The 25680-nt window shown below is 48.5% G+C and overlaps 1 protein-coding gene across 1 annotated transcript; it reads left to right on the top strand.

The window, feature by feature from the left end:
* Window positions 1-1121: 1121 nt before the first annotated feature.
* RFLNA (refilin A) lies at window positions 1122-15274 on the top strand. Its single transcript, XM_074606882.1, has 3 exons — window positions 1122-1460; window positions 12554-12663; window positions 14813-15274. Exons 1-3 carry the CDS (start codon window positions 1251-1253, stop codon window positions 15144-15146), a joined length of 654 nt encoding a protein of 217 aa, XP_074462983.1. The 5' UTR covers window positions 1122-1250; the 3' UTR covers window positions 15147-15274.
* Window positions 15275-25680: the final 10406 nt, after the last annotated feature.

Here is a 25680-nt window from a genome sequence, read left to right as displayed (position 1 = left end):
CTGCTTGCTTCTCCGGACCCTGAGGCCTCATATGGACTCTCTGTTCCCCTCAGGGCTCGCAGTGCCTCTGGCACCAGCCGCTCCTCCCGGCTAGCGGCTGTGCTGGGATTTGGGATGGCCTCCCATTGCATTTATGGTGGCCTCGAACACATGACAGCTCCTTGGTGGTTGTGGACCAGCAGCTGTGGAGCCAGTCAAAGAAAAAGACTGTGGTTTGGGCTGCGCTAAGCGGGAGGCCCAAGGACCGCCATGAGGGTATGGCCGGCACAGGGGCTATGGCGGGCTTGTACACCCTGGTAGCCAACATTGCCATGGTCATCCACTGCCTTGGTGAAGCCACCCTCAGCCCCCTCAAAGTGAAGAGGGACGATGGCTCTTGAGAAGAGCTCTTCCCTTGCGCCCACACACCTTGCCACTGAGGGGAAAACCTGCTTTGGGGGAGCGTGGGGATGAAAGAGGGACGAATATCAGAACTGAGGGAAAAATCAGACAGAACTGAGGGAAAAATTAGTCAGAAGTGAGGGAAAACTCAGAGCGAAGGGAGGGAAATCAGCGGAGGGAACCGCAGCTCCGTGATGGCGGGTGGGGAGGCCCCTCTCCCGAAGGCCGGGGGCACCGCCGTGTGCGGGGGTTGCCTCAGGTCTCCTCGGGGGGCGACGCCCAGGGGGGAGAGGGCGGGCGGGCGGCGCCAAACGCGCTCCCTGCTTGGGAAGTGCCTGCAAGCATACGGCCGGAGCAGAGCTGGGGGGCCGGGGGAAGGGGAGGGAGCTCCCCGGCTCCCCTCCCACCCTCTCCGGATAAATGGGCCGCCGGGAGGCGGCGGGCGGGCGGACGGCGGCAGCCTGTGGACGAGCACGGCCCGTGCGGCTCCGTCCCGTCCCCCGCCGCGCCCAGCGCTCCCTGCCGGCAGGGCCGCCCCGGGGCTCCGCGGCGCGCAAACGGCCGCATTCCCCGCGGGGCCGGGGCCGGGGCGGGGGGATCGGGCATTTCTTCCCTTCCCCGGGGGCCGCCTGACGGGCGGGGGGCGGGCAGGGCGCAGGGGCCGGGTGGAGGGAAGGCGGCCGGGGCAGCCCGGTCCGGCCGGTGCTGGCGCTGCCCTCCGCAGCTGGCTCAGCCCGGGCTCCGGCAGGCTGGTGGCGGCGATCGGGACTCAGGGGGGCCCCTCTGGGCTCCTTTCCCCATCCCTCCCTCCGCGGCGGGTGGCGCTGGAGGATTTTCTCCCGCTGCGGCCCCCTCGCTGCCCCCCAGACATGGTAGGTCACCTACAGCTGCAAGGGATGGACGAGAGCCTGAAGGAGAAGAGCCGGGAAGGCTTGCTGGACAGCCCGGACTCAGGGCTGCCCCCCAGCCCCAGCCCCCCTTTCTACTCCCTCTCACCCAGCGAGGGCCGAGCTGGGGGCAGCGGTGGTGCGGACCCCCCGGCCCCGGGGCACCGGCGAGAGGCCAAGGACGGCAAAGTGGTAAGAGCCAAACTGGGCGCTGGGCTCTGCCCTCTCCAGCCCCGGGAGGGAGAAGGGCCGGCCAAGCCCCGGCATAGGTGTCAGGAAAGGGCCTGTGTCTGCTGATTGGGGCACCCCTGGGCTGGGTGTCCCCCTTGGTGCCCGGCCACCCGCACTGGTGAATGAGGGCTCTCCTGGGCTCCTTGTGCCCCATGGTGGCCGCAGTCCGGCGTTGGCACTGCCACTGGTGTGCCCAGGCAGGGGGTTGGCCTGGTGCTGGCAGAGGGTTTTTGGCTGTGCTTACAGAGGTGTTAGCAGTTTGACTGGGTAAACTCTATTAATGGCATGGGAGCGAAAGCCAGGTCTGAAACAGGCTTCCCTGCCTGCCTTAAGAACAGAAAAGTGTAATTGCTTCTCAGTTAAACTGTCCTGCCTGGTAGATACAGGTTGGTGCTGCATCCATCTGGACCGAGGCAGGGGAGCCCATCTCCCAGTCGTCCCTACGCTCCAGCATCCCACATTCGTTTTGTCAGGAGCGTGGAGCCACATTTCCTGAAAGAAAGACAAAACTGTCCGTTAATTCAGGGCAGGGTACGGATGTCTGTCTGGGGAGTTGGTGTGGAGATGTGGTCTGGGGAGGGTTGTGTCCTGCTGCCCTTTGCTGGAGCGGGGTTTTGTGGTGTGGGTCTGCGTGGAAGGTTTCTCTGCTGCGTGGACGAGCCGGGCAGGGTTAGTGGTTTGTAAGCGCAGACGGCTGGCAGCGGAACTATAGATTTTGGTTAGCCTGACGCGGTGCCAGTGAAGCAGTTGACTGTGGAGTGGGATTGGGGTAGATTTATTGTGACTATTATTCTGCTTTATTTGTTTATTTCTATCCCTTAGCTATAAAAAGTTCTTAAAATACAAAGTTCAGAGCATAAGTAATGGTGGTGGAGGTTTGTAAAAGATGATGAAAGTTCTTCCCCAGGGATCTTTAAATTATTTTTTTTTTAACATATATAAAGACAGTTGTAGGTGTATTCAACACAGGTAACCGGCTTCTATATGGAATAAAAACTGCAGCACAAATCTTTCCATGGGAAAAAGTTATCTAACTGTGGATTAGTGACAATTCGAAGACTTCTTCCCAATAGAGACATTTTGCAATGACTTCTCACACCCTCATTACTTTCTGAAGTTCTAAGGCTATTTTAGCATACTATTGAAAACTGCCTTTTACTCCCAAACATGCCAAAACCTTTCCCATGAACAATGACTCCTTCTCACCGGACTACGGTGGGTAGGGTGTGAGGTGTTAATTATGAAAATCAAATTGCAAACCCACTAATGCTGCAGTCCCAAATATGGAACCTTACCTGCAGATGCCTGGGCATGCAGATGCCATCTTGATGGGACTGTTTATGTACAAAGAGTTACCCGTGTGCCTCTGATTTGGCAGGATCAGGCTGTGGCTATGTATTTGTAAAATTAAATGTGGGAGGAACATGAATGAAGGCTTGCAGGACCAGAAAACAGCTGGGGTGGAGGTGTCTGTAAAGCTCTGTAATGGGAAAATGACAGCCTCCATTCCAGTAATATGACAGTTGGCCACTACTCCTCCCAAGAAGGCCCTTAGATATCAAAGATGAAAGAGCATGAGGAAAAACCTATTTCAGCTCTCGGTCTGTTAGGACTGAGAGTTTCAGTGCTCGACTCCTATGGAAAAAAAAGTTATTCCTGTGGTCTGTGTAAGGCAAAATTAAGTTTTCCAGTTATTTTTTAATTTTGATCATAAATGTTCGTTTTATACATTTCAGAGGAACTCACACTGTAGATATTTCCCAATTTTATATGACGTTGCAACAGCATGGGTAGCCCTGGGCTCCTTTCTGTTAGAGTATGCGTTTCATACACTGTGGATATTTCCTGCCCTTAGCAGGTACAGGAGATTGCAGACATACTAACACTAAAACCAATTTGACTATTATTTGGAGTGGTGCAGGGCTGTGTTGTCAACTCTGGCTGTTCGGTCCACTGCAAAATAATGAAGTAGATAGGAACTTTCACTCTATTTGTACAAAGAGTTTCACTTCTTCTCATTTCACCCTGCACATACTGTACTTGCAGCTGTTATTAAGAAAGCAGGGAAAAATATGGAGAGCATTACTTCCTTCATACTTCTAAATTTCAGTGTCTAATTAGCTTTAATCTTGCCATTTAACAAGGACTTGTAGATCTATGAGCAATTACGCAATCCATGAATGTGCTTCTGTTTAACTCTACTACTCTGCTGTTCATCAGAGCATACAGAATTGGCAAATCAATAATTGCAGCTATTTGCACACCAAGGCATGCTTTTTTAAATCGCCTGTTATATTAGTGTTTGTTTTGCTTATAAACGTGACAGGGCCAGGAATGCAGCCTGCAGTCTTTGTGTTATAATACTATAAAACCATATATAAACTCAGTCAGTAACAGCCAAAATTCTTGTATGTACGGTTACAATAAATTGCTGTCAGGTGAAGAAAACAACATTCCAGATCTGTGGGAAGTATTTCATACTATTCCTTGCTGCAGAGCTATCAAAACCACCAGCCTGAACCCAGTAGCGTTCTTTTGCAGTCAGCTATTTTGCTCCCCCTTCACAAATACATTGAAGAATTTTTCTGCTCTAGGACAGCTCTTCTCATACAGCCTAAAATGAGACTGCATGCCCTTATCGAAGACTTTCTTGTGTGTAAAATCTGCGCTCTCTCCGCTTTGTGTTATTAACTGTGACTCTGAAAAAGTAAACTCTCTTCTCTTTAATAAGCACGACTTTGTTTCAAAGACAATACACCATTTATTCACATTTAACCAGCCAATTTGGCTACAGCTTTGGGATCCAAGAAAATATGAAAGGCAATTTAGGGCCAGAGTCATAAATACCACAAGTTCAACACCATTTAGGGACCTTTTTTTTTTTTTGCTTTTTACTTGCAGTGCAGGAGAAATGGGTTTTTATTTCTTCAAATAAAGTCCATGTAGGGAATTTGTCAATTGTTTTGTGCTTAAATGCAAATATCCTAATGAAAATAGAAGGTGACTTTTACCTAGTTCTGCCTTTTAAATCTGAAACGTGATTAAATTGATTCTTAGGACTTGGGTTACTGAATTCTCTGGGCTTTGCATGTAATGCTGGGCCAAAAGGAATGTAAATACAGTGAAATAAATATCTAATAATATACACAAAGAAGAAGTTGCTGGAAGAGTAGGGAATGAAATGACATCAAAGTAGCCAGATCTGCTTAGAGTTTTCCCTGTTGTTGTTGCCCTGGGATAGAGTTTTAGGCTAGAAGAACTGCTTTTGGACTGTGCTGAAATAAACATTTTGCATTCAATAGCATAACCCTAATGGATATCAGGGGACATCAGGATCACATTCATCTGCAGAACTATCAGTCGTGCCTTCTTGAAGCAGCAGACTTCTTGTCCCTTCCCAGCACTGTTGCCACTGCAGCAAGTTCCTTTTTATTTGAAAGACTTAAGTATTTGTGCATTCAGTCTGCCTCACTGAGCACTGACTTCTGTAGGACTATATCCTAGTGGATCAGCCATCAGATGAATGCCCCATGTAGGGAATTTCTACTTACATTCAGGAGCCAACAGTGCAGACAGTGTCAGACAACAGTGTGGTGCCAGAATCAGTCTCGCATGGTGGGAGGAGATTCCATCTTCATCTCAAGTGTAGAAGAGGAGGATACCTTGCCCCTTGGCACAGCTTTCACAGGGATGGTCCCACCAATGGGGTCTAGGTCAGCATGTGTCCCAGCCCTGTTGGATTTTTGGCTGATATTAAAAAACAAAAAACCAAAACACCTCTTACTGACATGCTACATTTTGAAGAGACCTTGGACCACAGAGCCAGCATCTCATCCTTCACTGAAAGTGCTCCAGGAAGAGGGACTTAGTGGGGACTGGGTGGGGAACATGAGCATCAAAGGGTTTCCAGGCAATATGTCACTTCCAGACCTGCCAACACCTACAGCAGAAGCCCACGTGACAGAAAGGCCCAGCACTCCCAACATGAGCCAGCCTGCAGCCCACACACGAAGCAGGTGACATGTCTCTCCAAGCCCACGTGTGTCCCAGCAGCTCTGGGGAAAGCCCCAGGCTTGTGAGGGGAGCGAGACACCCATCCGGCACAGCAGCAGGGCTTGCCTCCAGGCTTGGCATTTGCAGCCCGGCATCCTGACTCACTTCTGAACCACTCCCACCGGGTAGGATCCTGCAGGAATTCCCCCAGCAGGGGTTGATGGTGGTTTCAGTTTCGTGCCTGGGAAAGGGTAACCCCACCTGGATGTCCCCTGTCCCTCAGCCCCATCCAGTTCTCAACATGTGCTCGCACCTCTTCCTCCTTGGTTCAACGCCAGCACCGAAGGAGGGGGAATGGCTCTGGTCTTCACCTAATTTGCAAACCGTGACAGAAGTCCCGTCTGGGCAGGTCAGGGAAACAGTCATAGCGGTCTCATCATCTGCTCTGAAAAATACGGCTGCATCTAGGGTGGTGTCTTCTAACTGTTTAATTTCCATCGCGGCCCCATGTAACTCAGTGGACAATAAGCAAAGCAGCACACATTTCCCACTTGAAATAGAAGAGGGAGATAGGCAGGAAGGATGTAATTCTTTGCAATAATAAAGCCCTACTTTATACCTGAGGTCTGCATTTACTGTTATCACCTTCAAATAAAATCTCATCCGGCTCTAGTATAAAGTACTCGTAATGTGCAATACATGAAGATAATGGGAAAACAAATGGTCTGTTAAACAAATACTGCTAGAGCGGAGAACGTAGATGTGTGTCAAATAACTCAGCCAGATCTTTCATTATAGCTGTAAATAACAGCTGAGTAAAGTGACGTTTTCATGGACCTGACATGTTACCGTAGTGGGAAAGTGTGGTTAGAGATTTGCTTATGCCCTAGCTAAGTTAGGAGCTGGGAATTTGGGAAGCTGTATCCTGTTTGTAGCCCTCACGCTTGGAAAACCATTTCCCCTTGTAGTCCCTAGAGATCTAATGCCACATCTTAGTACCGTCCACCTAATGAGCATAGCAAAAGGAGTTGGTCAGTTCTGGTCCTCTTGCTCTTTGGGGAGAAGGTTTTGGGGTGGTTTATTTATTTCAAGTCACGTTAATTTCCTTTCCTTTTTGTTGCTTTGCTGCCTGGAACTTGGAAGCTAAAGAACAGTCAGTATATTTCATGCCAGTTTCATGGCACTTTTTCCCTCATCTTTGTTTACGACTTGATAACTCTGTTTCTGTTCTTGTAAGTTACTCCAAATAAAAAGTATCTTAACCCACAGAATCGAAGTAAAATAGCATTATTCTGCCCACTATATTATTTTTGCTGTTGTTCAGAACTCTGTGGTCTAAGTACTGCCCGGAACCACTCACTGAGAATGCCCTCGCGGCAGGTACGAAGCAGTGACACGGAGCTGAAGGATGTGTGTCTGTCCTAAAGCGAAAGCCCCCTAAATTCTTATGCCACCATAAAGGAAGTGCTGTTGCTTAGCTGTAGATTGAATTCCGTTCAGTAACTGATTTTATCTGTGTTTATCTATGTGCTACTTGAAAAAAGCAGAGTTTAGCTGCCCAGGCTGTTACATGCCTGAAAGGCATTGGAGTTAAGACAGAGGGAAAAATGCAGCCAAACAAGAAAGCACTTCAACTTTTTAATAATACCGTAACCCTTTGCTGGTTGAAACAAATTACGTACTGGAAAGGAAATAAAAATGATAGCACATTTACTGCTTAATTTTCACTTTGGCTCTGTTTTGAGGGCATACTGTGTACGCATGGGCCTCACTTTTTGATCTCTCCAGTATCTTCCCTTTCACCTCCTTGACCTTCCTGGACTACCAGATTCCTCCTCTCCCTGCATAAAGATGACAGGGTTGTGGTGGCTTTTGCAAGGCTGCATCTGATAAGTAATAGCACAGCTCCAGTTACTGGGGACAGATTAATCAGGTCCCAGCTGTAGCCTTCCAGCACAGCAACCCTAGGGTTTGTTTTTTGGATAGACAGACCTCAGCTGTGGATCACTTGTGGACAGCCTGGTCTAAAGACACATGGGTTTCTCCTTTTCACCATCAGTGACCCCCAGTAGTCCGCAACAAGCTCTGCTCCCTGCCAGCCCATCTGTGATGCAGGGCAATAATGAAACTCACCTTACTTGTGAAGCATCCGTAGATCACTGAGTGATTGCTAGAAATAAGCCAAAGATCATCATTTTCTCAAGGGAGCTCAGCAGTCTGGTGTTCCTCTTCTTTCAACCATTCCTGTGGAGAAGAAAAAATAATTGAGTCAGTATTTTTTTTGACAGGCAGAACATGTTTGTTTTGTTTTCACTTTAAAACAGGTTGGAAGGAGCTGGTGTTAAACTCTTGCCAAAAAGACAGCTTTTGATATGTGCCAAGCGTGTAACATTTCAGCCCCAAAGACAAATCTTTTGGCAAGCTCATATCCCCTATTCCTTGCATCTCAACTGCAGGTGAGATGCAGGAACAGGTATTTCAGAACATCACTGGAGGTGAAACAAAATGTCATCTGAAGTGCCTTTCAGTTGCTGCTGTGTAAAACTGTGCTTACTGTTCAGTGACCCTTTCATTGCGTTCAAGCAATTCAGTCGCTTGTTTGGTGAGCAGACTGCAGGGTCTTGCAGATGATCTCTTTTTAGACGGTGCATTCTAAGTTATTTACGTTTTCCATGTGCAGACTTCCAGGTGATTTCAAGGTTTCTGACCTGCAGCAGCTCACTGTACTGCTTGTGGTAGATAAGTGTGAATCTGTAATGGTCTCTGACGGCTGGTAGAAGTTGCTGGCTTTGGCTTCCCAATGTCCGCAGTTGTTCCAGCTTTCTAAATTAATCAAGCGAGGCCTGCAGGTCTGAAGTTGATGCTCGTTTACAGCATGGGAAATGCATTATGAGATGCCTTTTGTCAGCCTTCCCTGTCCAGGGCAAGGTAAACTGTAACCCACAATGAAAATAGTCTCATCACCACTCCATCCAGAACTAACCTGGAAAAGCGTTAATCCTGCACTCACCAAATTCAGTGGCAACTTTTTGACTATGATTGATTTCAGTCATGCATGACAGAGCCTCCATTTCTCCATGCACACTGGTGTTGTTTCTGCAGCATGTTCTTGTTTCCTGTTCCCTGCTGTGGGACTTGTGATTTCGACAGACGGCGTTTGCCTCTGTGCCCGCGCTCTGACTGAGCAGCACCCCCGGCACACATTGGGCTGTGAACCCTGATCCTGTACAAACGCTGGGGGCCAGATGCCCCAGCAATGTTCCTGCTAAGTCACAGGAAGGACTTCGCCTCCTGCATCTTCATCTCTGGGGACGTTTAGAGCACGCTTAGTGTCAGCGTATGTTAGCAAGAAGTGTGAAGGTTTGTTTGCCTGGAAGCACTGAAATGGATTCTTTAAAACTGCTTCTTTAAAACTGCACCTTACAGTTGCCCTTTGCGGAACTGTTAAGATATCTGGTTTTCTCCTGCGTTAATCTAGCAAAGAAGCTCATGGTTACCATCTGTCTGAATTTGGTTTTTAGCATTCTAGCAAGCTAATCTGAATCTTAAAAGCAGCTTAAATCACCCAATCTTCACTTGTCCCTGGCCAGTAGAAGCAAAGAAGATAGTCCCATAGGCTAAACTCACAGTAAGACAACATTGGGATGCCTGTGTGGCTCAGACCAGTGCCTCCCAACCGTTTTTCTGGTTATCTAATTCTGCAATCAGTTTTGGCAGCATGGCCTGAAAACATCTGTTGTTTAAAAGCTGGGACAGAAGAGCCTTCCCAATTCTGTTCTGCCTCTCCACTTTTTGGGGGATTGGTACCAGTTTGTGAAACTGTTTTTGGTGGCTGTGACTTATTTTACTTGTTATGGGAAGCAGCAAACCCCCAACTTGCTGGTTACACTCAAAGAGAACTCTTGCCCCTCCCCAGCTAAGGTGAGCATCGGCTCCCCAAAGGCAGTGCACGAAGAGAGCAGGGTGTGCAGAACACTCCAGATGCACTTTCTTAGGCTGTCGGATCACACGAAGGAGAGTTTGCCTGGGCATGGAATTGGGTGGATGCCCTCTGAAAAAAATCTGGGTGGTGCTGGAAGAGGCAGTGGTAGTTCAAGGGCAGGGTCTTTCCCTTCAGAGCCTGTTGCAAACTTGCACCCTTGTCAGCAGCATTTCCTCACGATGGGACATAAAAGCCCAAACCACTTACAAGTCAACATTGTTTTGTGCTGAGAGTCATGGTTCATGGTAAAAATAGGACATTCAAATATTTTCCAGTAAGAGGTATTCATACCTTTAGGTCTGCTCTTCATGTTGCAGGACAAGGCCCACCTTCCTGCCCTCTACAAATTCAGTGTTTCATCTGGGAAATTGGAAACACCTTTAGCTGAGCTGAGCTTTTCAAAGGAAGGAGGAGAGTTGTTTGGGGCCTTTTGGACAAGACCTATCCTTAAGTGGGTACAGTGTAAAAAAGAGGGCAGGTTCTCAACTGGAGTTTTGCCAGTGTCAGGTATGGCCACAGGAGTATAAAGAGAAAGAGAACAGGCTCCTGAAGGAGGGCCACGTATCCCCAGTCTGTCTTCCCTCACCAGTTAAAGCAATCTGCATCTCTTTGTGGGGGAACCCCCCCCAGAGCTTGCCATGTGCACGTGGTGTTTGACTCCTGCACCCAAGTGAACCTCTCCTCATGTACAAGATGTCTTTAGAAAGAGCTCTGGACATGTGAGGACTGTTAAAAGCTGGAGATCTGCACCCTTGTGAATTAAGGCTTGTCTGATCTAAACAACTCACAGAGCTTTATTTACGACCAGAAAGGCTGCCCTTGCCCTCCCCTGTCAAGAGTGTTGAAAGCAATCCAGGAATGAACTTTGCCTTTTGGCCAGTGTTTGGTAGTGAGGGTGAACATACCTTCTTTTTTTAAAAAAAAAATTCATTTTTTTCCCCACCTATGCAAATATTGTCCTTTTTGACAATGGAACAGAAGTATTCAATCAAAAAGAGGGGTTGGCCATTTTACTTTACACTTTAACACAGTAGTAAAGTGCAGGGATATTTCAGTATTGAACAAGTAAACAGCTTTGTGGCTTTGGGACACGGAATTGAAGGGCTTGTCTAATTCAGATGAAGCAATGACATTTTTTGCCTTAGTCTAAGGCAGAAAGCCCAAGGCACTAGAGAAAACCAGACCTCAGCTAGTGGGAACTGATGCTCTTTGAGTGGACTCAACAGAGCTTTGCCAGTTAACAGCAACTTAAGGGATAACCTGGCGAGCATTTGGGGACCTGCATGTTGTACAGGGTAGGGCACAAGCTGCAGTACCTCTTACCCAGCACTGCCAGTAGGAACCAGGTCACAGCTCCGGTGTTCCCCCCTGTACCACCCAACCAGAAGATGCTGGAGAAGGTGGAAGGGAGCGGCAATACAAGAGCTGTATCCTCAGCTACCGCCAGTGGATTCTGTGAGTCCTGAGATGATCTTACTGATTTACACAGATGAAATACGTTTGTGATTCTAGCACATACAACCTACGCGTGGTGGAAAGTGGAAAAACTCCATGAACTTTTCAGCCATCTAGAGACCTTTCAGTCCTGCACAGAGGCTGCCAGGCATCTCCTTTAAAGAGATCCTGTGTCCCTGTGTGTCATAAATCACGACCGACAGAAAAGTGTTCGCAGGGACCAAAACCTGCAATGACATTTTTCCAGGAGGGCAGGATTAGGCTTAATTAGCTGCTGGGCTTGGTCCAGACACCAGACACAAGGATCCCTATATGTAGGAACTGATTTTTAAGAGCACTCCAATATAGAGAAGAAGGATTACTCATTTTTGTGGTGGGCAGAGGACCCTAGGCTGGACTGTGACAATCTGTCAGAATAAGTAACCTTAGGGTATAATTAGTCTTAAAAATCCAGTTTTCAGTGTCAGGAGTTGGAGCAGCTCCATTCATTAAAAAGTCCTGGCTTGAAACTGGTTTCCTGCATTGTGGAGGCGACAAGGTGCCCCAGTGTCTCACCCCACGCTCAGTCGTGCGTGGTTAACTAGAATGTCCCTTGGAGCATGACAGCCATTTTTGGCACAGAGACTTCAGCAACAGCAAATCTACCACTTCCCCCACTGGATCATTGCAAGGGATGTATTATTTTCAGCATATATATATATATATAAAAATATATATATACACATCTCACTTAAGTAGAACTGCATCCTTTAAGTCAGCAGACTTAGGCCCTATCTCTGTGCTACATCAGATTTAGAGCAGTTCTTGAGTCTTTGTAAAACTTCTTAATTCCTAACAGTGAAGACTGAAGGCAACATCAGGGCTAAAGAAAACCCCCAAACAATTGCAATTCCTATGAGAAGCAAGAGAGGAAGAGTAAAGGAAGGGCTAAATTTCAGTGAACAGATACTGCAGCATGGAGTGCTGGAGGTCTGGGCAGAAGCACTTACCTGGGGTGCTGCGCTGGGCGGAGGGTGGTGGAGATGGTGGTCTTGGTGGGTGGAGGGCAGCCTGCTGCGTCACATCAGCCCTGGGAGCTGGAAGTCAGCCTGCAAATTGATATAAGACACAGGTGGCAGATCATGAAGTCAAGGCATCTTAAAGGCAAGGCCTGTACAAGGCTTGTCTGTGCAAGGATGGGGGTTAATGGTCCCATTCTTTGCCAAGCACCTTAAGGCTGTTTTTTGGCAACTTGACAATGGTCCTCCCCTTTGAGCATGGAGACGAGTGCCTTCCTTGGTGTGACGAACACCCTGCTCACCTGGGGCCCTGCTGCAAACCTGGAAAAGACAGGGACTGCGAGGGGGAGCTGAATGATGCTGAGAGTGCAAGCAAGGCGAGCTTAGATTGCATGAAACAGATGCTGCCACAGTCACCCATTCTCATTGCCAAAGAGCCTGTCACTTGCAGTGTCTCCCATGGGACTCTCAGGAGACAGAGTTCAGCAAGGTTGGAGGCACTGGTGTCTCCTGCCAGTACTGAACGTGCTGCTGCTGGCTGCTCAGCTGCCACCCACACCACAGTACGAACCATGCCAGCCTCATCTGTTGTGTCCCAACACTTGCTGTGCTCTTCTTCCCTGCAGATGCCTTACCTGCTCCTGAACCCGTCCATGCCAGAGATGAGGCCTCGAATGTACCCTGTGTTTTTTGGAGAAAGCATTGAGGTCAGCCCTGAGCCCGTGCAGGAAATCAGGTACAGATGGGATGGGGTGGGTACGTGGGGATTTCTGTCTTTTTCCTGGTGCTTTTCCTTCTGCAAAAAATTAAAATGTGTTTACAAATGAGAGTCGTGGTTACTTTGATGGGAAGGGAGGGACAGGTGGAAGAGTAATGCCAGAATTAAAGACACCGACAGCAGCAGAGGAGGAGGCAAGAACTGGAGGGAGGCTGTAAGAGAAGAAGACTTTCTTTCTAAGGCCAGCTCAAATCCAAGGCTATGAGAGAAAATCGTTACCATCTGTAGGCTTGATGTCCTTCACTAAGTAACCTGATGGTCTTCACCCTGTTTCCTGCCGACTTGTATCCTCAGATGAATCAAACCCCTTATAATGGGCACCTGTTCTTGTTAGCTCTTGCAGCAGAGAAACCAACATTAGACCAGCCCACAGAGACAGAATGAGTTCCTGCTGATGAGGAAATGGTCCCTCAAGCCAGTGATGGAGGTGTTCTGACCTCCTGTGAGGCTGGTGCTGCAGCCAATGGATAAACGTTGGTCTCTCCTTTCGCACTTTTGCTGGTGTGGAATGTATTCTGGAAACAGCATGGAGCAGTTACACACAGTTTGGTGCAGGGGTGGTGGGAGGACTGTAAACCCAGTTCCCATTCCCCTCAACCTATGCAAACGTCTCTCTGGAAATGTACCCCAGTAAATCTCTGCTTGCTGAGGAACTGCCAGCGGGCATGTTTTTATGGTGATTACATCGGAGTCTTGTTTTATGTGTGCTGAATGACTTGCTTACACCCTAGCTGTGCAAAATACATTACAGCAGCTCAGATTACATGCAGTGCACAATCAGTCAAAACCCCTCCGGGTGGAGGTAATGACAAGCACACACCCAGCTTTTAATCTTTTTTACGTGGAGCTGCACATTCCTTGGCTGCTGATTGCCAGAGGAGCGTTTGGGGAGCAGAGAAAACAAGTGCTGCTCCCCATGGCCAGGGATTCTAGGAAAAGTCCTTTATGTGGCCTGGTTTCCATACATCCCTTCTGGAGGCCAGCAGAGTGTTAACATAGGTGTTAACATCGCCACTTCCTTTGAGACCAGTGGCTTGGATATTGGACAATCATAGCCCACAGCATCCCTTTGCTTTACATGCTGTTTGACCATAGCTTGGATTTTCTGTAGGTCCCAGCAAGCAACCTCACCCCTCATCTCCCAGAACTCTGATTTTAACTAGCTTGGGCATCTTTGTGTTTTGATGGCTAGGCAATAATAAAGAAAAAAGGACAAACGCACAGCCTTGACAGCTCAACAAGTGTCCATTACACCATGCTACTGCCATCTATGGAAATCTTATGTATGTTATTTTCCTGCCAAGTCAGAGCTTGCACGGACAGCAGGACCTGTGAAAGCAGCAGGAGGCACGCTGTGTTGAGAAGCAGGTTCTCCCTCACCCCAAAGGGACATCCCGTGGCCATGACCCACCAGCAGCATCTATTCAGCCTGGGCACTGGGGCGGTCACACCCCCAAGCCTAGCACTAGCAGTAGGGAGTGTGGTGAGACCTACCGTGAGTCAATGATCAAGGGACCTTTGTTTCACAGGGGCCCTCAGCATTTCAAGTTGATGCTGCATGGCTGTGCTTGTTAAAAATGCTCAGGAAAATGCTGTATCAAGCATTTTCCTGTGATTTCAAGCTTTTCCTGCACAGTCCATGGGTGAATGTCCATTCCTCAGCCTCTGACCTACCCCACCTGAGGGGTTTCACCGCCTCTTGATGTCCTTTGCTAGCAGGGTGTTTGCCTCCAGTGTAGCTCTCAGGGTCCGGTGGGGCCCTGGTGGGGCCCATGGAGGAGCACAGAGGAAGAAGCAGGTTGCTTGGAGCCTGTGTAACAAGGTCTTTTCTGCCCAGGCATGACCAGGCAGGCTTGGCCCTCTGTGCACATGCACTGCAGAAATGCTGAGATGGATTCAGAGCAGGGTGGGATTCCACCAAGATTCACCAGCAGGAAGGAGTCCTCTTGGCGCTCCGCTTTGGGTTGTAGGGTTGGCAGCTGCCCCAGTGTCTGTGCAGTAAAAGGTCATAAAAGTTGCCAGCTCCAAAGGGTTAGAGAAGGGTCCTGTCTGTCTTCTCTCTTTTGCTGCCTGGGCTGTGTTCCTGATACCTTGCTGTCCTTTGTAGGTGCAATTCTGAGGTGAAGTACGACTCTGAGAAGCATTATCGGGATGACATCTTCTATGGCCCCATCCCCACCGTCACCACCTACAGCGAGACAGTCATTGCTGCTCCCAATTGCACCTGGCGGAACTACAAGTCCCAGCTGATCTTTGAGCCCCGCCAGAAGCCACTGAGGTTTCAGAGCACGACCATCATTTTTCCTAAGCGTGCCAAGAACATTTACCGGACCACCCTCAACTACAGCTTGGGTTGTGCCAAGCGTTGGTTTGCTTCCAGTGTGCAGCTGGAACTCTGTGAGGAAACCAGCCCGTGCGTCATCTACAGCGAGACCCTCTGATCCGCCCTGCGGCTGGCAACCTTGTGACCTCAAGGAGGCTGTGGCCTTTGCTGGGCCTCTGGCTGGGCCTTCATTGATGGCGACTGAATATTATTGGCTGGAAAACACATCGTCTTGGGTGAGGCTGAACTGGCTGGGAGAAGGCTTGCAGGGCATGGGATGGTTTTGATCAGTGAGAGGCTGGCTTGTATTTTGCGACGTTCCTGGCATTCATGGTCTGGATTTTATTTTTGTTTTTTTTCCAAGCATATCTATTTTTGACTTGTATTTAGATTAAATCAAGATGACAAAGGACCCTATTATCCATAGCAGAGTGCTGCCTTGTGAGCTCTGTAGGTCTCGTCTAGCACATAGGTGAGACTTACTGTAACCTTCAGAGCTATTTTGATCTCTCCAAAGGGGAAGACCAACTGCAGAGTCAGCATCCAGTCTGCCCAGCGTACACTAAGCCAGGTCTCTTATAGTTTAAATGCAGAGGAGGTGGTTATTTGTATCAATACATTACAGCTTGCTCCAACAGCTCATCTGGGAGATAGCTGCCATATTACACTACAGCAGTAACCTCAGGCCTAACTTACTGGGAGGAGTGGGGACTGTCTGCAAGAAAAAGAGGAAGAAAGCAGACGCACGGTGCTCTTGCTAGCAGGTAGATGTTTATATACCGTAGTAAGGCACAGCACAACCAGGAGACGGGAGAAAGGCCTACCCCGATGCATCGCCACCTCTTCTGTGAGCCCAGCCAAGAGCATGTAGGGGAGATTGAAGAATCTGAATTCTGATGGGCTATTTTCTCAAAGTGTCCAAGTGATTTAGGAGACCAGTGCCCTTTTCCAAAAGTATCATCAGTTTAAGTGTGCCATGCTGTTCATGTTTCAAACACGCAATTTACAGGGATCTTTACAGGATTGCAACCCTTTTGAGTTTCAGGGCATGGCTGTATTGCAGGGAGGAGTGTAGTACAGGGAGATGCTGTCTAGCTTCAAAGAAGCCAGTGCAGAAACTCATGAGCAATGTTGCTCACCCTCTCAATAGTTTCCATACCTGTGCCATGGACAGCTTTGCTGACTGTGGAGGAGCAGCCAAACTTTCTCAGTGTAGAGCTTGAAGTATTGAAGAGCCCAAATCCATGCAGGTTTTCCTTAATCAGCTAGGGTGTAGCAATTCAACAGGTACTTCACAAACAGCTGAGCTGTCTTTCAATAGGATCAAGAAACATAGAGCAGGAGTCACTGCAGCCATCCTAAGGTATACCATTCCCCGCTCATGAGTCACATCTCCTTGTATTTCTTCACTTTAGTAGCTTGCTGAAAATGCGCGAGAGCCTGGATTCCTACAAACATGTAACCTTTGAAAATGGCATGGAATTGTCTCCAAAAATCTTACCAAGAATTTTTGCATGCTACTCAGAAGAGCCTGGACTTAGAAAATAACCACACAGCTTTGGAAATTAATTTCCAGCTTTCCCTCTTCTAAACTTTCCATTTTGTTCCTGACTTGCTGTGAGTCTGATCGAGTTATTTCAGAACACAACTGAGCAGCCAAGTCAGAAAACCTATTAACAATGTCAACAAGACATAGATGGTTGCCCAGAACAGTTGACGCACAAACCCACAGAGATTAAAAAAAAACCCTGTCAAACTTAAAAAAAAATAATTAAATAGTAGCTTATAAAGATACTTTTTCCATCAGTTTCAAAAGGCAATTGGTAAATATGACCAGAACTGTGACCTTTATGAAACAGAGTTCTCTTGTTTAAAATGAAGCACAAATGTTCCGCCAGAGGTAAATACAGGATCTTTATATACAAATTTAAATCCTGACAGCTGAAGCATCATGAGTACTGAAAGATGTGTGCTATGGCAGTGATGAACGCTGCCTCTCTATATGGGAGTTAGGACTTGGTAGGGAGAAATCTCTCAAAGGATTTCCAAGGCTTCCACCTACTGTTGAATTCTTTTCAGCAACACAGAAACAAGGATTATATTTGTTATTGCTCAGATTGTGCTGTCACTGACTGTCAGCATCAAAGCTTGGAAAAGCAACATCTGCCTCCAAAGGGATTATTACGCCTGAAGCAACTCTTCTCCCCAGAGCTCCAGCAAAGATCAGTGCTGCGGAGTTAGCTTAGACAGCAGGGCGGCTGAAGCTAAGATGAATGTGGTCCCAGTGCAGTGCAGGCTGGTGATGCAGTTGCTTGCTAGCTCGTCTTGAGGTCCGTCTTGTTTTGCCATGTGCTGGTAAGCAAGCCTTGTGACCAGTGGAAATACTCATCTGCCTTCGTGGGGACATCGTGAAGGCTCCGGAGGGCTGTTTCCATGCTCCTGAAAGAGTCTGTAGCAAAGGGGTTAGATTTCCAAGCTGAGCAACAGTGTAATCCAGGTTCAAAAGCAGGGACAATATTCCTACCCAGGAGATCCCTGCATGATGACAGATTAGATTGCAGGCACCTTCACTGAGCAAGCATGAAGCAGGCTGACCTCCAAGCTGAAGGGATGCCAGAGCCTTCCTATTCTGACCATACATCAGGCTTTTTTCCTGTTAACAGTTGGATTATTCCCCTGCTCCAAGCACAAAGCTGCAGGTTTTGATCATGCTGGTCTTTGAGCAGAACAGGTTTTCCCCAGCTGCAGGCTTCTGCCCACTTTGTCCACTGTTAGTTCTGCTTCCTAAATAGTTGCCGCAACAGAAAAAAAATTCAACCCTCCCCCGAAAAACTAGTGTGCAAATACAAATCCAGTGGAGAGACCTGAACCACAGCCTGGTCTTTGACCTCGCAGGGACAGGGGCTGCTAAGGCAAAGTCTCACAGGTGGAGATGTGACCCCTGGGAGGGTGCAATGGAGGGCTGCATCCTTGGCACTGCAATGTCCCTGCATGTCCAGGCCAGGCCTCTTTGAAGCTTTGCGCTTTGTTTTCTTTGCAAATAGACTAGAAATGACCTAACGTGCTCCTGCCTCTTTGAGCTTAAGCAGCTTTTCTGGTTTTGCCATGTCAAGAAAAAAAAGCCAGCCGTCAGCTTGCATTTCTAGGCTGCTGAACACACTTTGAGCTGTGGAGCCATGGACAGGCCATGGTGGGCTACCACCCTGGACCACATCCAAGCTGTGACATTGGCAAGTGCCTAAGCCATGTAGAAATTTTTGAAAAATACCTTCTTACATGGTGTCTCCCATGGGCCCATCACAAGCTGCTTTTCTTCTCAGTGAAAGCTGGCCTTGGAAAGGGACTTTGTTTTTCCTGAGGACAAGAAAATCATAGACCGTCAGGTCTTCACGCTCATGTGGGCGCAGATCCCACCCTGCCTGCCCACTCTCTTGCTCCTATCCCTGTGGCTGGGTTAGGTGGTGGTAGAAGAGCTAAAGCTCACCTTGCTCACGACTGGGAAAAGCAATGACTTTTTTTGTTTTACTGAAACACCAGAAGCTGAATTTTATGTTTGTGTGTTGCCAATTAAGAATTGCTCCCAGCAGCCAAGAAGTGCCTTACCTGTAATATGTTTGTATATCTAAAAGGAATGATTAGTCCCGCTAGAGAGGTGTTTTTCTTTTAAATGGAGCATCGTTCTTCTCAAACAACAGATCCTTGCTCCTGCATATTTTCTCAAAGACACAAATGACAAATTTAGACCATGGAAATGCTGCTTAGAAAGGTGAGTTTCCTTGAGCAGCTGGGACTGTGGCTACACATTTTCTCCCCGGGATACTAAAGTACCTGTTGCCCACAGTCCTGTAAGCCTGATAGGTAGAGTCAGACTCTGCCTTCAGGAATTATTTTCTGTCAATAGTTATTTTTGAGATCAGAAACTTTCTGAGAAGGCATCTGTTTTGGGGAGGGGAAGGTTTTTTTTCAATGTGGAAAATCGATCTCAAAGGTGCGGGGTTTGCCCTTCATCCTCTTCATTCCTGTGATTGTTTTGCCCCTGAATGCAAGAGAGCATGCTTGTGTCTGGTCTGCCTGCATTGCTGTCATTGCATTTGGGGCCAGAAAGAGGGAACCCAAACGAAATACTGACCTTTCGGAATCTACAGAATACTTTGCACAAAACGCAGAGACGAACTTTGACCAAACCAGTTCACTGCTTCTTTCATCTTTAATTTTTTCTTTTTTCTTTTTTATTTTTTCCTAAGCTGGCTCTACTTTTCTTAATGTGAAATACAGACAGATTTGCACCCTAGGTGCATACTTTCTGGGAATGATGGAATGAGGTTTGGGTGTTGATAGCAGTGTTTGAGTGAGCTGCTGGTCAGAGAAGTGAATGCTATTTACTATTTATGTTGAGTGTGTCTTAAAAAAAATGGGAAAGGTCACTAGAAGGTTAATGGGCAAAAGACTTTGTAGAGCAAACCGAGGACTAAAGGCTGCGTGAATCTGATCTAGAGGCGAATGGTTCTGTGCATGAACACTGTGAGCTAGGATACTTAGCCATTGTAGTTTTGACCTGCCTTTTTTCCTGCAGGGAAGAGCATCCTTGCCTTCTTTAGAGCTGAAACAAATCAGACCCATCCTGTCACAGTTACTGAAGTCTGTGAGTGTCAGCATTCTCCAGGCTTGCGGGGACTCTGTGTATCCAGCACAGATAGACAGAGCTGTCCCTGTGTGGAGGTGGGGGAACACTTTATAGGGGAACGATGGATCTTATTGTGAGATATTCACATTTCTACTGCCAGATAAACTCTGCTCCCTGAGGATCACCCCATCAGTCACAAATTGATCTGTTCTGGACATCTCCCCTAAAGGTCTCCGATAACTGTTGTATGTTATAAGTCTTGGGAGGCACTAATTTCTTTTCAGATACTGTGATGGCCATCCAAATGAGCAAAGTATCCTACCATATGAATTGTGACCTGAAGATGGGGCTGAGAGGTGTTTGAAGGTTAGAGAATGAAGAAAAGAACATATTACTGGTGGAAATGCATAAGGATGTGTCATATTTTTATTTTTGTAAGTCTGATTCTCTAAGTGCTTGTAAAGTACCTTACTGTTGTATATGTGGTGGTGCAGTAGTTCACAATATCCTTTTATTTTTGTATATTCCCCCCCTCCACAATAATCCCTTCCTGTTCAACTCATAGAGAGTAATTTAAGAAGACAAAATTTATATATCGTAATAAAATGCTCAAACTGTCATGATGATGTATCTGGAGTTTCCTTCCTCTTCCTTATCCATTTACTTGGTCCCTAATTCCCCTTTCCCATCCAGAGGGAATGTTTTTGGTCTCTTCCTCCCTTGCCTGTGGGATTCAGCCTAGCTCCCTGTGGTGAGGAGGCTGAGGTTTCAGACATGTAAATCCTGCTCTGTCACATATGCCCAGGGAAAGTTGAAATAGCTCAAGCAAAGGGCGCAAAACTTACTCTTCCTATAACAGTTTTACCATTTATTCACCCTAAATTTCCCTCTTCCTGCTTGATCTTGTTCTACCTAACTGTGGAGCCCTGGTGTTCAATGTAGGTGATTCCTCTCCCAGCTTTTCCATGGCCTTGAAGGGCAGGAAGAACCGACATAATGCTTATTTCGTGTCCAGGTATCCACATCCTAATACGGTATTGGGACCCCTGCTACATCCTGCCTTTCCAAGTCATGGAGGCAGATGGGTTGCATGAGGGCTAAAACCCTGGCTAGCCACAAAGCGTGTTTTAAAGCCGTTGCTGTAAATGCTTCAGGCTCACCAGCCAGCTATTAGTAGAGCGCTCAGCTGTCTTCCAAGACCTAAGATGTCTGCAGGGAGAATCTGACACTAATCCTTATGGAAAAATCATATTGGATTTATAGGGATGAAGTCAATAGACTTGGACGAAAAGAGCTGTTAAACTCTGAGGAATGGCAAGGAGAAGGAAAGCCGTGTTATGCAAGAGGCTTGCTTCAGGTGCACGGGAAGTGCCCGTGTCCTCATCCCGAGCTTTTTGACACAAATCATGGCTGAACTGCTCCTCGGATGAAGGATGGGGGACATGCTCGTGCTCAAGCACCCACCGAAGTGCAGGGGGTGTATGGACTGGGAGAGTTCAATGGTTGAAACCCAAACGCCAGATGAAGGACATGTGCATCCACTCCTGTTATTTAAATAAAACCATAAACCGTGAATGCCGTCCAATGAAGATTCCTGAGGTGGCAGCTAAATCCTCAGCAGCAAAAGCAGTATTAGATGCAGGATATGTGTTTTGGCAAGTGCGCTCAGATGAGCTAACCCCTAAGCTAGTGGCTTTTACTGTGCCATTTGGATGTTGTAAATTTAAGCAGATGATGCTTGGTATTAGTTTTGCTCCTGGGATATTTCAGGGAGTAATTGCACGTATCTCTGAGGGATTACAAGGTGCTGAAGTTATAATGGATAGACTTTGAATTTAGACTAGATGCCTTTATGAACAGAAGGAAAGATTTAGGCTGGTTTTACAGACAGCAAGAACGCTGAGCTTAAAATGCCAAAAGCTTCACCTAAAAGAAGTTGCTGATAATGGGCAGCTACAAATTTAATAATAATAAAAACCCACATGCTGGGATCCCCTTTCCACTCAACAAAGCAGTGCTGTAAGGGAACAACATGCCTTTTTCAGATTTCATTCCACAGCTATGTACAGTCAACAAACAATGGAGGGATTTGCCAGAAAAAGAACCTTACCTGATACTGGAGCAGTAAAACTTCCCCCTGCTGCTAAGCCATCAGCTTGAAACTACCACGTGCAAGACCTTGGGCTTGGTCTCTGCTCCTTATCCTCAGCAGATAGCGAAGTCACAGCCTGGACCTGCAGAAGTGTCTTTGGAAGATCTAGGCAATGCCAAGCGGCGGGAAAGTTGTGTCACAGTCCTTAAAATGTCAGGAATCTGTGACCATGCGAAGGAACCACCAGCATTGTGCCTGGACTGACGCACATCCCAGCCACCTATGTTAACTGCGTCTCCTCTGGCACAGGACGCTGAACTGTCACTTAGGCCATCCCTGTGGGGAGCAGACGTGGGATGGGAGTCTGTCACAGCAGATATGCCTCGAGGTCCCTCTGTCCCCAGAGCAGCTGACCCTGAGGCTCCACAACTACCTCCCAGATCAGCCATCCCAGGATGATTGAACCCACCTGAGATGCTCTAGATGCAGCTCTGCAACCTCCTCTTGTCCCATGATGCTGGTTCAGTTCCTCAGGGGGCACCTTAGCTTCAGCAATTGAGACCTCAGGGGGGCTGCGTGGGCCTCTCTATGCTTGGTCTGATGGTGGGATGGTGGCTTCCTTGGCTGGCACTCCTGACTGCTCTCTGCAGTGTCTAATCAGCCATGGTAAGAAGCGCATCAAGTGCTGATTTTCAGCCTGTTGCTTGGGGGAGCAACTCCCACCACAGATGCAGCCTCTGGGGTTACCCTGTGGCCTGGCCACACGGGTTTGCTACCACGTGAACTGTCCCTGGCTCTCCCTCCTGCTTCTAAATCCCTGGTCTGGTTACGCGGGAGAGGAGCATGGACCTGCCCCAGGGCTGCACAGCTCCTGCCGAAGCACCGAGTCCCCTTCCCCCAGCAATGTGCCTGCCACAGCGGGGGAATTTAAGCGGGAATGGCTTGTTCGTGAGTAGGATAGAGGGTCCTGGAATTGCTGTTTGGGGGCGTAAGGAGGGAGTTTTATGAGCTCTATTTTCTGCTTCTAATAATGGTATTGGATCTAAACAGTTCCACGCCTCTGAGTCCAAGACAGATGGGGAGTTCACATCTATGAGGATGAAAATGCTCGTTCCGCCAAGCCTTTGATTCTCATTGTATCCTTCCTACCCTGCACACAGGCAGACAGAACATTTCTAGCATAAAAATATCCTCCTCTCCAGCTAACCACCTCCAGATTCCCTTCCTGAGCCTGTTCTGAGCCCAGTGATTAGACGTTTCTACATACATAAACATTCAAATCTTCTCCCAGGGCTCTTCCTGTCTCACAAGCAGATCCTGAGACCAGCGGCTATTTGTGGCTCCTTGGAATAGAGATGGGACCAGGGCTGACTGCCGCGGTCGGGGCCCTCTGTGCAGCGTACCTGGCTTGCACCGCAGCCATGCAGCCTGGCAGCACGGGCCACCGAGACACCCATCCCCTCCTGTGCTGGAGCCCAAACTGCTCCAAACGCCCTGTGCGGGGCTGCGGGTGACGATGCCACGGGGCTGCATGGACTGGGAAACCTGCGTCGGCAGCGGGATGTGCCATGGGAGTGTGTGGGGATGGGCACACTTGCAGGGGGAGGGTGCAAAAACATGCCAAGGGCAAAGCAGTGGAGGAATGAGCAACACACACACAGGAGTGCAAACTGCGTCCTCTTTGATGGAGGACTGCAGAAACGTTACCTTCCCCTGGGGCTTTGCAGTGAAATAACTTGATTATTCATAAACCAGCGAGAACCATCAATCCCTCATTTATCATTTTCAACATAAATAATAAGGGCAAGAGAGGAACATGCCAGCAATAAACTAGTTATAGATGTAGCGTTGAAATCTGCCCATTTCCTTTAAATATGCCCCGCTTACTGATAATAAACAGTGATCCAGCCGATTCCTCGTCCCAGTCCTTGAGCATTGGATTACAAAGGACGCAAACCAACACCCTGCTTTATGCTTGTGAAAGTCCATTTGGCGTTTGCGTGGGAGGCCAGCTAGGAAAACGCAGCAAATTAAAAAAAAAAAACCACATTTGTCTTGCTGACAAATGCCTCGGGAAATAAAAGCCTTTGTATTCTTCTTTGACCTCTTCCACTCACAGATGGGTTTTCTGCTGTGCTTCCGACAAGGGTTTTTTTTTTTCGCGCCTGCACTTCCAGGACATTCATTTCAGGTGCTGGAGAGGCATGGCACGGCTCGGCCACCCGTGCAGGGGATGGGTTGAAGCGCGGGCATCCCCGATGCTGGGGGCTGGCTAGGCGATGGTGCACATCACTGCGTTGCGGACCTCCCGACCTGTCGTGGCCAAGTAGGATGGCCTTGGAGGTGCAGAGCTGGAGTTTTAGCTTCAGGACCAGCTTCTAGTGAGGCATTTTGGAACGGCAGCATCTCAGGCCTCTTAGAGCATCCTTGGCTGTTTGAGTGCAGGCTTTACCCTGGAATATAGACTGAACAGAGGAGATAGCGCCCAGAGCCACACAACTAGTCCCTGGAAGAGGAGTTGGGCATCCTTACAGCTCTAGCCTGAGCGTGTTACCAAAGCGAAGTGAAGGTGGGGTGGACCAGGGAATGGCGGCGCCGCACTTGAGGCTGGGGGTACTTCGTTAATCACGGCCCTGCTCTGCCTCTGGGTCTGCCCTTGAACTTTGCAGTTTGGGCCCTTTCCGAGTCCTCCGGGACTTGTAAACTTTTTGGCAGCGCCGGCCCTCTGTGCTAGCCCCAGACGTAGCTGAAGCGCGCCGTTAATGAGCCACGTGTTTTGAAGGCCTCCAGGCTTGGCACCGCATCATGGGGACCCGTTGGAGCCCAGCTCCGTTAGCCGGCCGTGCGATGCTGTGCCGCAGCCCAGCAGAGCTGGCTGCAAAATGCCCAGCTCAGCACTTTCTGGAAATTCTTCGTTTGCGGAGGAGCGGCTGATTTGGGGGAAGGTCCTGCCGCCCTCCCCCAGCCAGCCCCTCCCCTGCTGCTCACCCCTCCAAAGGTCTCTCCTCTATGTGCACTCAGAAAGGGGGGGGGAAAAAATCACATATTTTTAAACACTGCCTAATGGTGAAAAATAACATCTGGAGAGCAGCCTTGCCCCTCACACAGAGTTCTCCATCTCCACATCTCCATACAAAACCCAACAGGAAATCGGTCCAGAAGGGACCCATCAGCTCAGCGATGGGGGTGACTCTCCCTGCGGGTGCCATCAGCTCGGGGACAGAGGCCACCGACCAAGGGACAGCAGGTACCCAAGAGCCCTGGGGATGCGAGTGGCTGACTAAAGCCATACTCGCTGTTGGGAGATTTTTGGAGGGCGAAGGGAAGAGGGCTGCTCAGCAGCAGAGTGACCCTCACCTGTGTCTTGTCCCTCCTGTGCTGGTCCATCTTCCCCGGGCCCCCAGGCAACAGGGGCGCAGGACAAACCCCGCTTCCTTCCAGCCTGTTTCCACCAAGGTTCTCCCAGCCAACATTAACACACTTTGCTTTACTTCCCAGCATGGCCCAGGGCAGAAAGCAACATCTGGACCTAATAAAAAGGCTGCCCTCCCCCACAAAGAGACCCAAGAGCAACCTCTGCTCTTTGGTTTCCAACCTCTGCTATTTGGTTTCACCTTCACCAGTGGACGGAAGAGGCAGCTCCAGCTCAGGGGTTGTTGCTGGTCTGAAAGGGAACGGGATGCTCCAGCAGCCCATGTGGACGGATAGCTTAAAGATGGGTCCAGCGGGGTGAAGTTAGATGGGTTTCACTGCTAAGGAGACAGCAATGCTTGAACCAGTTGCGACTTCTCATCGGGGTATAGAGTTGGGGTATAAGGATTTGTTCTTCCCTTGAAGAGAATGGCGCCCCTTTTTGATTCCAAAACCATGAAAGCTGGAGATGGCTTTAAGCCAAGGCCCAGGATTAACTTCCTCATGGGGAAAAGCTCTGCTTCA

This window comes from Larus michahellis, chromosome 13, assembly GCF_964199755.1.
Source record: "Larus michahellis chromosome 13, bLarMic1.1, whole genome shotgun sequence".
NCBI classification, from domain to species: Eukaryota; Metazoa; Chordata; class Aves; order Charadriiformes; family Laridae; genus Larus; species Larus michahellis.
The sequence above is the reverse complement of the archived record's forward strand: the minus strand, read 5'-3'. Positions and strand labels throughout refer to the sequence as shown.

What these genes read in the sequence shown, in the direction of transcription:
- RFLNA (XM_074606882.1), top strand. Translation starts at nt 1,251, where the DNA reads ATGGTAGGTCACCTACAGCTGCAAGGGATGGACGAGAGCCTGAAGGAG. An exon ending in AGGCCAAGGACGGCAAAGTG is followed by an intron (nt 1,461 to 12,553) that starts GTAAGAGCCAAA and finishes TCTTCCCTGCAG; the next exon opens with ATGCCTTACCTGCTCCTGAA. An exon ending in GAGCCCGTGCAGGAAATCAG is followed by an intron (nt 12,664 to 14,812) that starts GTACAGATGGGA and finishes TGTCCTTTGTAG; the next exon opens with GTGCAATTCTGAGGTGAAGT.